At 37.1% G+C, this 15,194-nt stretch overlaps 1 protein-coding gene and 1 long non-coding RNA gene across 2 annotated transcripts; both read right to left on the reverse strand.

Annotated features, from left to right (window-relative positions):
• Window positions 1-7,841: 7,841 nt before the first annotated feature.
• Window positions 7,842-11,205, reverse strand: LOC109220180. The gene is made up of 3 exons (XR_002067041.1): window positions 10,621-11,205; window positions 10,340-10,390; window positions 7,842-8,862 (listed from the first exon to the last, which is right to left on the reverse strand). It is a non-coding gene; the product is annotated as an uncharacterized LOC109220180 (long non-coding RNA).
• Window positions 11,206-12,297: 1,092 nt separating this feature from the next.
• On the reverse strand, window positions 12,298-13,063 carry LOC109220181 (1-Cys peroxiredoxin A-like). The gene is made up of 3 exons (XM_019384642.1): window positions 12,903-13,063; window positions 12,684-12,832; window positions 12,298-12,582 (listed from the first exon to the last, which is right to left on the reverse strand). Exons 1-3 carry the CDS (start codon window positions 13,018-13,020, stop codon window positions 12,382-12,384), a joined length of 468 nt encoding a protein of 155 aa, XP_019240187.1. The 5' UTR covers window positions 13,021-13,063; the 3' UTR covers window positions 12,298-12,381.
• Between the last annotated feature and the right edge of the window lie 2,131 nt (window positions 13,064-15,194).

The raw sequence follows: 15,194 nt of genomic DNA on the forward strand, positions 1-15,194 counted from the left end.
GCTAGCTCCAACTCGTGAGTTGGGTAATTCTGCTCGTGTTTCCTTAGTTGCCTCGAAGCATAAGAGACAACTTTCTCATGTTGCATTAGAACACTGCCAAATCCTACTCTAGAGGCATCACAATATACAACATACCCCTCGGGTCCTTCAGGAAAAGTTAACACTGGTGTCGAGGTTAACTTGTCCTCTAACTCTCGAAAGCTCTTCTCACAACCATCGGTTCACCGGAATTTCGCTACCTTATGCATCAACTTCGTTAGTGGAGCAGCTATGGATGAGAAAATTTCCATCCTCGATAGTAACCGGCCAAGCTCAAGAAGCTGCGTACCTCGGTAGGAATTGTGGGCCTTGGCCAATTCGTAACTACTTCAATATTTTGACTATCAACCTTGATATCTTCACCGGATACTATATTCCTAAGAAAGGTCACCGAGCTCAGCTAGAACTCACACTTGGAACACTTGGCGTACAACTTGTGCTCCCATAGTATGCGTAAGACCTTTTGCAAAAGCTCTGCATGCTCTGCCTCCGATCGAGAGTACACCAAAATATCATCAATGAACACGATCATAGAGATATCCTAGAATTGTTTGAATACTCGATTCATCAGATCCAGGAATTCTGGTGGTGCGTTGTTTAGGCCAAAAGACATGACGAGAAACTTATAATGGCCATATTTAGTCTGAAAAGTTGTCTTCGGAATGTCTTCTTCTTTGACTCTTAACTGATGGTACCTAGATCAGAGATCGATCTTCGAAAAATACTTAGCGCCTTGCAATTGATCAAACAAATCATCGATTCTTGGAAGCAGATACTTATTCTTGATGTTTGCCTTTCTTAGTTGTCGGTAATTGACACATATTCTCAACGAACCATCCTTCTTTTGAATGAATAATGCTGGGGCTCCCCGCGGGGAAGTACTGGGTCGAATGAAGCCCTTATCAAGAAGATCCTTCAGCTGATCCTTTACTTCCTTTAACTCGGCTGGAGCCATCCTATACGGGGGAATTGATATTGGCTGCGTATCAAGTGGCAAATCGATAGCAAACTCAATCTCCCTCTCGGGTGGAATACCCGGGAGATCATCAAGGAAACATCAGGGAATTCACTTACGACCGATACTGACTGAAGGGTGGGAGGATTCTCCTTCGCATATTGCACCCGCACCAAATGATAGGAACATCCTTTCGTGATCATCTACCAGGCCTTAAGGTAAGAAATAAACTTCCCTTTTGGCTCTGCAACATCGCCCTTCCATTCAATAGCAGGCTCTCCCGTAAACTTGAAACGAACAACTTTCCTCCAACAATCCACCGTAGCATAAAAAGAGGCCAGCCAATCCATTCCCATAATAACATCGAATTTTATCATTTCTAATTCATTCAAATCGGCCAAGGTATGTACATCACAACCTTGATAGACTCGTCTAACTACCACGGACTCGTCACCGGTGTGGACACTTCAAATGGTTGTCGTAGCAATTCAGGTACTTTACCACATTTAATAGCAACATATGGGGTAATTTATGACATGGTGGAATCTGGATCTATCAAAGCCTACACACTAATGGAAAGCAGAGATAGTATACCTGTGACCACGTCTGGTGAAGACTCTAAATTCTGACGACTTGCCAACGCATAAATGCGATTTTGTTGTTGCGCACCTGGGCATGACACGGACATTCCATCTCTACCTCTACCCCTTCCCATTGGCTGCTGCATTCCTTGCTCATACGGACATATTGTCGATGAAGGGGTTGTTGCATATCCCATTGGGGGTATTATACAACCCACATTTTTCATTGGGCAAAAGCGCATGATATGACCGGGCTGCCCATAAGAATAATACAAATCTGAAACCTGCAGCAATACCCAAAATGATTCCTACCACATCGGTCATAATGCGGCACCGGGGGCCTCATCTTACTTGGGTCTCCACTATATTGTGAGCTATGTCCTTAGGGATTTTGACTCTGACCGAAATAGGTGATCTGGCCACGGCGCTGATTCTAAAGTTGTGATATTGCACTTGCCGCTTGATGAGATGGATACTGGGGAAATGGGGGTCTAAACTCACCTCGTGACTCTCCCATATGACCTGCATACCAGGCTCTCTTGTGTTGGCCACGATCATGCTCTCGAGCAGCTCACTATTGCCTTTTTTGATCCTCAGAGCTCTGTGCATAGGCTTGTATACAAGCAATGTCCATGTTCAAACTCAGAGAAGCAGTGGTATATTTATTAATCAAATGTGGTCTTAGTCCACCCACGAATTGGTGTACTCTATCACTCATTTCTGCTACAGTCAAAGGAGCACACTTGGCCAAAGAGTTAAATTGCATGCTATACTCCCGAACACTCCTGCTACCCTATTTCAACCATAAGAATCTATCTTTCTTATCTCGGCGGAGCTCAATAGGCAAATACTGTTGCAGAAAGCTTCAAAAACCTCTTTCCATCCAACTGGTAGAGCAAGAGGTCCCCTAGATTGCTCCCACATCTCATACCAAGTCAGAGGAACATCCCGCAATATATATGAGGTAATCTCCACGGACTCTGTATCAGTGGCAAGCATAACTTGTAAGGTCCATTACACTTGGTCTAGAAAATTCAGGATATCTTCGCTGGAGTCTGTTTCTTTAAATACCAGGGGGTCCAAATTTATTAAATCCCAAACTCTCATGCTGACCGCTCTATCTGAGGTGGCAGGGGCCTGATGGTGGGCCTGGGAGGCCACTAATTGAGTTAACAGCTGCACTCCACTTCTCATGTCTAAATCCTGCTCGGGAATAAATAGGGGAGGAATAGGGGGTGCATTAACTTCTCTAGGTTTTTTCGAGGGTAGTGGTGGTGTCCCCGAAACCTGAGCTCCAATCTCATCGTGGGGTCTATGTTGACCCATAGGGGCAGGTAGCACCTGACTGGTACTTTCCCCTACTTCTTCATTCAATCCTTGTGAAGGTGCCTAACGTCTCTTGGTAGGCATCGCTATAATCATAAACAAGATAGGGATTAGAAGCGCATTCTTATGACTCAACTCTATCACACGATCTAGATCAGAAGGAAGGGTATTCATCCTAGATATCCCATAGACTCCTGCTTATAAGTATGGTGCACAACATACCCATAAACAAGACTAGACATGGCTTGCAGACTCCTAGGACACAATCGGCTCTGATACAAAGTTTGTCACACCCCAATCTTGGGAGGTGTGACCGGCACACGATGCCTGAAGGGCCGTGTAAATCGACGCGTGCTCATACATCTTTTTATTCATAAAATCTGGGCCATTGAGGCCTCCAAATAATAATTACCAAAAATTAAAAAGTACATACAAGCCTCTAAGAGTACCAAAAGAAACATACATTTACCCAACTGGGTCGGGATAGGGCCCCACCGTACCTAAAACATTTATAACATCTGCTTCAGTACCTATTGACTTCTAAACAGCTACTCCGAGGAAGTGGAGAGCAATTACCAACAGCTGAATCGTGCACCTACTGGGGAGGAGCATCATCGGACCTATCTATACCTATGGGCATGAACGCAGCACCCAAAAGAAGGGGTGTCAGTATGGATAATGTACTAAGTATGTAAGACTAAGAACAACAAGTAAATCAGAGTCATAGCATAAGAGATGTGAGCACGTGATTTGAACTTGAACACCCAAGACAAGCCACCGGGGGCGTAAACCAAACTGTGGAAACTATGGAACATGGATCATAAATGTATGCAAATATTTGTAAAACCAAGCCACTCAATGGGGCCATGTATTAAGTTGTACTACACATATTTATACGCGTCTTTAGCCACTATTTGGGGCATATTTTATCACTCCATACCCGGCCTCATAGAGGACTTGGTCGTACCCGGACACAGGAGGGCTCGGTAACCTCACTTTACACATTATTGTACCCGGCCACACAGGGCTCGGTTGTACCCGATCACAGGTGGGCTCGGTAATATCTTATATCTTGCTTCATCATACCCAACTGATTAGTGGTTGCATAATAGGTGCCATACCCGACCGACTATAGCACGGCTCGGTAGAGTAAAGTAGATACATATATATATACAGGTTATTACATGCCGGTACGCATAGCAATCACCCTGTCATCCTACACCAATATCGCACCTAGCCAAGGCATAAAGCATCACAATATACGGTGTAGGGGCCTAAACTGTGGAAAACACCAACATTAGAGACGTAGCCAAGGAAACCTTGAGCTTTCGATAACTCTCCTCATACTCATCAATTGATCAACAATAGATGAAAATCCCTCAATAAAGCGACGATAGTAGCTTGCCAAACCCAAGAAACTCCGAATATATCTATAGCATAAGTAGGTCTAGGCCAATTCTGAACTGCCTTAATCTTCTTAATCAACCTTTATATTATTACTAGACACCACATGACCCAAGAGTGCAACTAAGTCCAACCAAAACATATACTTCGAAAACTTGGGATAAAGCTGACGATCCTTCAAAGTCTGGAGCACTACTCTCAAGTGATGCTCATGCTCCTCCCTACTATGGAAGTAAACCACGATGTCATCAATGAACACAATTATGAACGAATACAAATAAGGCTTGACCTCTCGGTTCATCAAATCCATGAAAATTGTTGGGGCATTAGTCAACCAAATGACATCAACAAGAACTCATAATGACCGTAACAAATCCTAAAAGCTATCATAGGGACATTTGAAGCACTAATGTTCACCTGATTAAAGTCAGATCTCAAATAAATCTTGGAAAATACCTTGACACCCTGATGTTGATCAAAAAATTATTAATGCGAGGCAAAGGATATTTGTTCTTGATAGTAACCTTGTTCAACTGCCGATAATCAATACACCATGGAACCATGCTTCTTCTTTACAACTAACACCGGCGCACTCCAAGGGGAAACAGTCGGTCTAATGAATCCCTTATAAAGTGAATCTTGCAGCTGCTCTTTCAACTCCTTCAACTCAGCTATAGTCATACGGTATGGTGGAATAGACATGGGTTAAGTGCTCAAAACCAAGTCAATGCATAATATAATATCTCTATCGTGTTCCATGCCCGGTAAATCCGCAGGAAACACCTCCTAAAACTCTCTCACAACCTGTGCCGAGTCTATAGAAGGAACCTCTGCACTTGAAACCCGAAAGTAAGCCAAATACGCTAAAAACCCCTTCTCATCCATGCGTTGAGCCTTCAAAAATGACTCCATACTCGTAGAATGGCCAAGGGTCCCTCTCCACTCTAGTCTAGGCAACCCTGGCATAGCTAAAGTCACAATTGTGGCATGACAATCCAGGATAGCATGATACGGAGACAACCAATCTATACCAAGAATAACTTCAAAATTCACCATTTCCAATAACAAGAGATCAACCATGGTATCAAAGACATTAATAGTATCTACACAAGTTTGGTAAATGCGATCAACTACTGTAAAATCCCCAGCTCATGTAGACATAGAAATAGGAATATCAAGAGAATCGCGAGGCATACTCAGTGTGATGCAAAATATGAAGACACATATGAATAAGTAGAAATCGGATCAAATAACACCGAAGCATATCTATTACAAACGAAGATAATACCTATGATAACTACATCAGACGACTCCGCCTCAGCCTACCCAGAAATGCATAACAACGAGGCTAAGCCCCACCAGCATGTCCTCCCCCTCTAGGATGACCTCTGCCTAGATTACCTCCACTTCTAGCTGGATGACCCCCACCTCTAGCTAGCTGGGCAGGTGGTGTAGCGATTAGTGCTGGAATCGTAGCACGAGTACCTTATTGTGGCATGCTAATCTTCAACCTAGATAATGCCTCACAACGTGCCTCAAATCCCCACACTCATAACAACCTCTCTGCTGACGTGGATGCTGGACCTAAAGTTGTCCCACAAAACCTTAATGAACACTATAGAAGCTCTATATCGAGGGGTGTATTGGTAAGACCTAAGTTCGAGATGCACTGTATAATGACTGCCCCGGGCGAGAACCACGGGTACCATGGCTGCCTGATGTACCATGAGAAACCTTGAGTATTGACTGAACTGGCCTGATAGCATAACCTCTACCGATCTGAACCTTGCCTCCAGAAAAGACACCACTGAAACTACCAAAATGACAACGCCTCTTGTCACTCATCACCTATCTTCCCTGGCCACGAATGTGCTCAATCATCCCAACAATCTCCACTACCTGAGTGAATGAAGTCTTAGTCTCGGCCTCTCTAGCCATTTAAAGTCAAATACCATAGGTAATCCCCTCTATGAACCTTTGCACCTTCTCTATCTCAGTAGGGATCAGGATAGCTACGTGATGAGACAAATCAACAAAACTCGCCTCATACTAGGTCTGCCATACTACCCTACTATAGATGCTTAATCTGACTGCGCAGGTCATCCCTCTAAGTGAGTACAATAAACTTCTCCAAGAAAAGCAATAAAAATTGGGCCCAAGTAAGAGGAGGTGACCCTACTGGTCTGCCCGTCTCATAGGTCTGCCACCACCTCTTGGCCGAACCCGGCATGTGAGAAACAGTAAAGTCTATTCTATTGGACTCAACTAGTCCTAAATTGCACAATATCTAATGATATCGGTCCAAATATGCATGAGCATCCTCTGTAAGTATACCACTGAATGAGGAGGGTGCAATTTCTGAAACTTATTTATCCTCTTCAGCTTATCAGCAGACATAGCGGGCCTAACCTCAATCCATGCAGCAACAATAGGCTGAACCACGCTAGCTGGTAATACCCTCGGGGTCTAATACTCCTCCACTATCTGCTCTAGAGCATGTGACGTAGGTCTGAGCTCCTCCCCAATCCTGAGAAGTGGTTGGTGCCTAGAGTTGTCAAAACGGGCCAGCCCAGCCCAACCCAACCTAGCTCATGCCTTGAGGGCTTTTAAATTTGGTAGGCTAGGGCGGGCCAGCCTGCCATCTAAATGGGCCTTAAAATGGCCAGCCCAACCAAGCCCTAAGAGGGTCGCGGGCTAGGTGGGCCGGCCAATCAATTTTTGTAGAAAATAAATTTTCTTCAAATCTTTAAATATTTCTTCATGACATAGTCCCTTAATCATATGAGCTAATTATGTTTGTATAGAGCGTATATGAATCTTGATATTTGATAAGGAATCTCGTAATTGAAATGCAAATTCTCTATATATCTAGCTTTTCTTTTTTAACGTTACATGAATATTTTTTAATACTTTTCTTTTACTTTCCTAAGGTTCAGGGATTGCTTCAATAAGTTTATATGTTGAAGTATTTTTATTTAGGTTTAACATCATTTGCTTATTTTATTATTATAATCCATAAAAAATTTAAAATTCATAAAATTTGCTAGTATTGTAAATTTTCTTTGGTTATTAAAACTTTACCTTTTTCTATACTGAAAAGCAGTTTAATTATTAGTAATATATTAATGTAATCAAACTAATCATTGGCCAGTTAAAGTAATATTTTTTTAAATAAATTATTATTGGCCACTTAAAACTTTCCTAGTTCGTTATTAATTAAGTGGGGCAAAAACTAATCTTGTCATACTACATGCATATCAAAAATCAAAATTCTAATTGATATGGAAGGGTAATGAGCAATCTAAGGCTGGGGATGGGGATTATAGTTAATAGTTTTACTTTTTTTAAACTATTTTTTTTAAAATCTAAACTATGTTTTACTTTTTTTTTAAATATTTATATTTGAACTAAATTAATTTTTGGCCTAACCTGTCACACTTATACAATCAAGTGAATAACATGTCACACTTATACAATTTTCCCGTAGGATACGCTCCCACGACTTTCCGCACCAGGTAGCAAAGTTTGCACCTCCATACCACCAACCGTACTAATTCTGTAAAGCAAATCAAGAATCCGCAAATCAATACAGAATGCCTCTTCCACAGAACACCATTCTCAGGCGACACTAAGATAATGCCAGCTTACTTTGAACATCTGAATTATTCTCTACTAATCTAAGCTCGTGACATTCTTATTAACACCGAGCCGCAACCTTGATCCTCGACTTCCAATTCCCATGCCGCTCATGGCACCTATCATGTTGCTATGCGAGAGTACAAGAATTCATCAAAACCCCTAAACTACTAGTAGAATAAACACTTCATTGGCTAGAAACCTTTCACTTAACTCATTTCAGAAGAACTATTGTAACACGCAATTGAATTCCCATAACCGCAGAAAATAAAAACCTCAAGTCGTGGTCTAAACCGCCATAACTCTTCCGGGATCCATTTATACATAACAAGACCATTTGAATCAAATACCTCCCAAATCAATCAAATTATGGTGGTTGTCAAGCCCGCTTGTAAAACCACAAACCACCTGTCTAACTTAACACGCCGAAGGAACTGATCATTGCCACAATCATGTTGATTCAAACCATTACTAACCGACCCCACTTCTTCCAATTTACTCTTGACTTGCCTTAGAAATAATAATAGCCCCATTCAAAAAATATAATGAAACCCAATCAACATTCTTCCCGGGTGACCAAAATCACGAGATCACATCGTCTCAATAACCATGAACCATCTCATACCCTCCTCATACGCACAATAGCATATCCAACTGGTACACCCATTCTAAAAGACCTTCCGTGAATCCGAAGTTGTTTTTCCCATTTCTTCAATACTGCCCCGTAGACCCGAAGATAACATAGAAAATTCCCCAAGTATTATTCACACTCTGCTGCAAAACCCCAGTCTTCAGCCACACAACCCAAAATCCTTAGACACCGCGCTTACATTCTTAAACACAAGTTATAGCTTTGAGATTTTTGAAGTTATAGTATAACTTGAAGTTACACTGAACTTCATCGCATGCCAGCATCTATATCTAGCGTAAAAATATAATAATTAGCAACAATAATTTTTTAAAATGATCAATAATAATTATATCATACAAATCGTTCATTCTTGAAATACATGAAATTACTACGGAAGAAAAAAAAACATGGAATCAGTGTTTTGAGAGAGAATTCATGGGATGAAGGGCATTACCTGAAAAGGGTGTTCGGCAAAAGCTTATTTTAGATTGGGTTTGCCGTTTCTGTTAAGCTTTGCATTGGATTTATATGGTAATTTTCTATAAAATCTATGTTTTTACAAGAGTTTTAATTGATTTAAATTAATAATTATTATGTCATAGTATAAGAAAGGAAGGTTTAATAAGCAATATTTTAGATTCTCAGTGGATTTCAAAGTGATAAATATAAGGAAAATTGTTAAATGACTTTTCTTAAATATTAGGAAAAGTATTAAAGGAATATTCCCAAATATTAGAAAAACTAGTAGTCGTACCCGCGCGATGCGCGGTCAGTAATTCAAAAGGGATGAACAGCGAGAGATATAATAAAAATAGATGTATATGTAGCATTAATCATGTGAAAGACCAAAGTCCTCTCCATTGTTGTATCAATTAAAAATGTCATTGCTTGTTATTTTTGCCTTTAAAAGTACGCTTGGAATATTTATGCATAACATTTTCTTCCATATTCTTGATAATAATATATTGCATAGACGCTCGAGATCATATGTCGTCATCTAATATAATAACACATTCCTCTGTGGGTTCGATTATATAATTTTAAAATTTGAATTTCTCGCACATAACTTCATTTTAGGAAGAAAAACGCTAGATGTGATGAACAAAACTCAAATATTTTATTCTATAAATTGTGATTGATGTTAGTACAAATTAATTTTATGATATTTGGAACTAAAAGTAATTGTTAACCAAGTTAGTGATTAAACACCCAAAAATAACGCTTGAATCGGCAGTTTCTTAAGTTTTGAAATAACGCAATCCATTAGTGTGACTTTAGTTTTTTTTATCATACTATTCTTTCTTTTATCATAATTATAATTCGAGATGAATTAATATCTCATATGAGATTATTTCTAAATAAACATGTATTTACAAATGAACCACTTTATGATTTTCATCACGAGTTACATGTAAGAAGCTAAGGGACTGAAGATTGAAATGATGATTATGGATAAATAACAAATGAATTTAAAAGATTAGTAAATAAAGATTTTTTTAGATTCATTTAGTTATAAATTATTCCTATTCATTTTGAATCATGTTATATTTTCATATTATATGCAGAGGCGGATCTAGAGTACGGTATATGGGTTCTCGGGAACCCAGTAACTTTTGGAGATCTAACTTAATTCATTCTGGAGGCTCCAACCAGGGATAAGAACATGAGTGCTCCAAGATTAGCATCTTATTATCAACTATAGCTATCCATGTATAAGTAAAATAAGTGTCATCATAAGGACAAATTAAAAGTAAGCGATGTATTTACCTCGCATTCCATCGCTTCATCTACGCCTTCAATAGTATTGAAGTCGGGATCCTAACAAATATAAAAAAATAAGTGAGTTCAAAAAAGACTTAAAACATGCAATTTAACGAAAATCTGCAACTTAAATACAGTTTTTTGCAACTGGTTATACCATGAATATGCACATCGAAATTAAAAAATATATGAAGAGCATATCAAAAAATTCAGATTTGTAAACACCCATGTTAATCAAAAAATAGAGTTACCAAAACGAATTATGAGAAAATAATAGTTTTTAATACCTTTTCATCTTGCAGAACTGATTCAATCGAGAAAGTAGCATCTCAATTGTAACGATCTGGTATTTTCCACAGACGAACAATCCAACTTTCAGCTTTCATTGCATTTGCGATATTATTATATCATTAAATAAATCACTTTGAGTAGCCATATTTTGCAAGACGTATGTTTCTTGAATTTTTGGTAGCAACATGAAGATTTGAATCGGTTGGAGAAATGTCCGTTTGAAGCAGTTCCATATGGTTTCGTGTGATTCAATCGTGCTATTTGGTTGGAAAAATCGTGATTTCGTGCATATGGTTGAGGGGTTGTACGCTATTTTTAGTTTAGGTTTTGTAGAGGATGAAGGGTTTTAAATGTGAAATTTTTTATTTTTTAAATAATAAACTAAATCATTTTTTAAAGTTAAAGAGTAAAGAACATAACTTTTTAAAATTAAAGAAATATGAATTTTTGAATTAAATTAAAGCTCTTCTCTGAAGAAAAAAAAAGTTACGGCGTTCATGGTTCAAAAATTTCGAAGGAGCTTTTATTTCCAAATAATTTTGAATAAGTTAATTTTTTAAAATGTATAAAATCAATTGATTTAAAAAAAATCTCAAATTTTAAATTGAATAGAACTTTTTAAAAAAAATTCTATTTTCATTGTTCAAAGTCAAAGAGTAAAAAACATACTTTGTAAATGTGTAATTTGTAATTTTTATATAATAATTTAAATCAAATTCATTTTTTAAAGTTAAAGATTAAAAATACGTATGAAACGTGGGAGTTTTAAAGACTCACAATGTCTACAAACTTCTGTAAACCAATTAAAGAAGTTTAAAAAAATTTGAACTGCTTTTAACAAATTTAAAACCGTAGAACACATTAGCATGTAAGTTCAACTGCATTATCATATTTAATCATTTATTTGAAATAATTTTAAATTATTTTTGAACTTCCAAATTAGATAATGTGGAATTTTTTATTTTTTAAATAATAAACTAAATCATTTTTTAAAGTTAAAGAGTAAACAACGTAACTTTTTAAAATTAAAAAAATATGAATTTTTGAATTAAATTAAAGCTCTTTTCTTAAAAAAAAAAAAAAAAGTTACGGCGCTCATGGTTCAAAAATCAAAAATTTCGAAGGAGCTTTTATTTCCAAATAATTTTGAATTAGTTAATTTTTTAAAATGTATAAAATCAATTGATTTAAAAGAAAACTCAAATTTTAAATTAAATAAAACTCTTTAAAAAAAGTGCTTTGTTACGGGTGACGTATTTCATAGCTTAAAGATTCAGTAGCCCGTTCATGTGATTTTCAACTGCTTAATTAATTTTCGGTACGTAAATTCAGACAGAAATTCTTCAAAATTTTTGAAATTTGAAATAGAACTTACTTTACATATTTAGAAGATAAAGAATAGATAAGGAAAATCGTTAAAAAAATTAAATATTTCAAGACAATATTTATATTATCAATGGATAGAGAAAACTTTCTCCAAATATAGTACCACGTAAAATGGAATATAAGTAAAATAATTAATAATAAAAATATTTAAATGAAATTTCAAAAAATCAAAAAAAAAAAAAAACTTCTGTACTCCAATTAGTAATTTGGGTTTCATGTAAAGTATTTGAAATAGTAATAATAATGCCACTTAAAATAGAACGGATAAGATAATACGATCTAAAATCTAGAAAAGAAAAGTAAAATTAAATTTCGGTTGATTTGAATTTAGAAGTGAAAAATGTAGGTCAACATGGAACAAAACGAATAGCTTAATTGGAGAAGAGATGAAGCAAATTAAGGTTGAGATCTGTGTTGTAGTAAACCTTCTTGTCAGGGCCAACAATATGAAGAGCACGAGAAGGGACTTTTTGGCCAGAGGAATCTTTCTCATCTGGATCCACCATGTTCAGTTCCTTAATCAATTCTCTCTTCGGATCAGCAATTATTGGGTATGTCACCTTATGTCCATTCTGCCAAGTATAAAACAATACTATCAATTAATAGTGATAAAAATAAAAACTGCTAGTACAACTCAAATGAAAATGTAGAAATTTGTGCGCGGTTTGTTTACGTTGTAAGCTTCGATGTCCTTGATCCACTCCTTGTGAAAATGAATATCATCACAAGAAAGTCCAAGAAGCTTCACTCCTCGTTCACCAAACTTGTTAGCGTAAGCAACCATCATACCAAGCTCCGTTGTACAAACTGGCGTAAAATCACCTGCATCCATAACAACGTCAAAAAGGGTTCGATCGAGACATAAATATATTGATGGGAGTGTGAATTAGACCTGGGTGAGAAAAGAGAATGGTATAGCTATGACCAACATAGTCATGGAGTTTCATCTTTCCATGAGTGGTTTCTACTTCCAGATTAGAAAGGTCATCTCCAATGGTGAGGCCTGGCATTTTTAATTTCTCTTCACAGATTTAACACAGTTGTTATATTTTCTGAACTACTTCAATTTTTTAGGGGAGTTGATTAAAAGGGTGTTGAAGCATTGCTGCATGAAGAGAACGTGGCATGCGTCGTGGCTTCTGCACTTTGCCACTTTCATCACCACTTCCTTCTGCTGCTTCCACGTCCTTAGTGGTAGATTTCAGTTTCTAGTTTTGCTTCTTTAATTAAACTACTCGTTCAACTGCATTATCATATTTAAATTTTTATAAAAATAAAATTGTAATTCTAAATTCAACTTCCTAATAATTTGGAGCAATGTCTTAAAGTGGCAAGTGTCTTTTTAGGATTTTGCCACTTGGTTTCATGAGGGGCTTTTGTCTTCTGCTTTTAGTTATAGATAGATAAGTAAATGCATATGTTGTTTAGTAAAGGCGAACGACATTTTGCTAAGGGCTTTCGTGCTTTTAATATAATATAGATATAGATATAGATATAGATAGATAGATAGATAGATATAGATATAGATAAATAATGAAATTGATAGAAAAACAAAAAATTAATAATAGGTACACGCTAATAGTTTATTCTCAAAAAATTTCATTCTAAATTCTGAAATGACACTAGGTAACCGCTTGAGATAGCAACATCTAAAACATAGCCAGTATTTAAAATATCATTTTAAGTTTGGCCACTTTACTATGAGTAAATAAAATTTAAATAAAAATCCCTTAATACGAAAAAAAATTCACATCATCGGGTTTGAAGTTACGCTCTATCAAAGGCAAACTTCAGACCTTTAAATCAAGACTTAAGATATTTGGGACTGAATTCAGGCTTGCCAAACACTTACTTTAGCCGGAACATTTGAATTTAAACTACATTTAATTCTACTTCAAATCTTCGGTTGGAAGTCGTAGGGAAACTACACGGGAAAATAACAACAATAATATTTGTGAGCGGAAATATGTGAATTAACTTGAGTCGTGTTGGGCACTGTCCTAAGAAACTATTTCAGTAATGTGAAATGTTTCCCCAGGATTAAACAATCCCATCTCTAATTTATTTAAAGGATATAGGAATCAGCAAAATATTAATAATAAATCTAGTAAGTTTGGAATGATGAAATAAACACAGGTTATAAAAGAAATTGGAACACACAAAAGGCTACACGTAATTGAAAAAAGAGAAGGCTTGTAGTGATGATTACTAATCATTAGCAATCATGAGAGAGCAAAGTATTTGTTGGTATTTTCGGATGGTATAGGAAGTGGGTATTTATAGTTGTAGAATTGTGTAAGAAGATGACAAGTGTTCATCTATTTGTCAAAAACATTCCATGCAAAGAGACAAGTGTTATGTCTCCTCTACCATTTGTTCATGGTTTTGCCATTTGACCATATATCTTCATGCAAAAGGTCACATGGCAGATATTCATGACCACTTGTAAAATTAAAAGAACACATGGCTATTTAAAATTTTTAAAATACTCCCACAGAAGTTTGGTTCTACTTGAGGCGTTGACCGGAACATTTGAAGTTTGAATTGCATACGGTCTGAAGTTAGGCTATTATCAAAATTCAGACTTGATAGTTTGAAGTTTGAAGATAAGACTAAACTTAAAAACCTTTTTCTTTGTGTGTGTGTAAATCTCAGCTATTCTTTAAATAGCTGCGCTAAAAATGGCTATTTGTGCATTCCCCTAGGTTGCAAATGGTAGTACGGCCCATAAGGGCTGAAAAGTTTGGGCTCTGTTTGGGCCAATGAGGCTAAAGTTGCAAAATGGGCTCCGTCCAATTCTGACGTTAAAATATCATGGTATAGCCAGTTTTCACACTGGTCAATGAAAAATAGCCAGCGTTTATCAAGTCAATGAAAAATAGCCACTATTTTGCTGCAACAGGGACCGGTCCAGTATAATATATGGGAGTTGTGGTGCATTTGTGTACGAACTCCAGCATATTATGCTGGACCGGTATACTTTGCTAACTCCTGTAAAATTTGCGGGAGACTGGAGCACCAGTGCTCCAAACTCCAGTATATTATACTGGACAATTATACTTGCTGGAACTCCCGTAAAATTTACGGGAGTTCAAGCATACTTATGCTGGAACTCCCGTAAAATTTGCGGGCGTATTTTTCCGGATTTTGAACAGTATTTTCGCTCTAAATTAACGTGTCTAAA

This window comes from Nicotiana attenuata, unplaced genomic scaffold (assembly GCF_001879085.1).
Source record: "Nicotiana attenuata strain UT unplaced genomic scaffold, NIATTr2, whole genome shotgun sequence".
NCBI lineage: Eukaryota > Viridiplantae > Streptophyta > Magnoliopsida > Solanales > Solanaceae > Nicotiana > Nicotiana attenuata.

What these genes read in the sequence shown, in the direction of transcription:
- LOC109220181 (XM_019384642.1), bottom strand. Translation starts at nt 13,020, where the DNA reads ATGCCAGGCCTCACCATTGGAGATGACCTTTCTAATCTGGAAGTAGAA. An exon ending in CATTCTCTTTTCTCACCCAG is followed by an intron (nt 12,833 to 12,902) that starts GTCTAATTCACA and finishes TTATGGATGCAG; the next exon opens with GTGATTTTACGCCAGTTTGT. An exon ending in AGGACATCGAAGCTTACAAC is followed by an intron (nt 12,583 to 12,683) that starts GTAAACAAACCG and finishes TATACTTGGCAG; the next exon opens with AATGGACATAAGGTGACATA.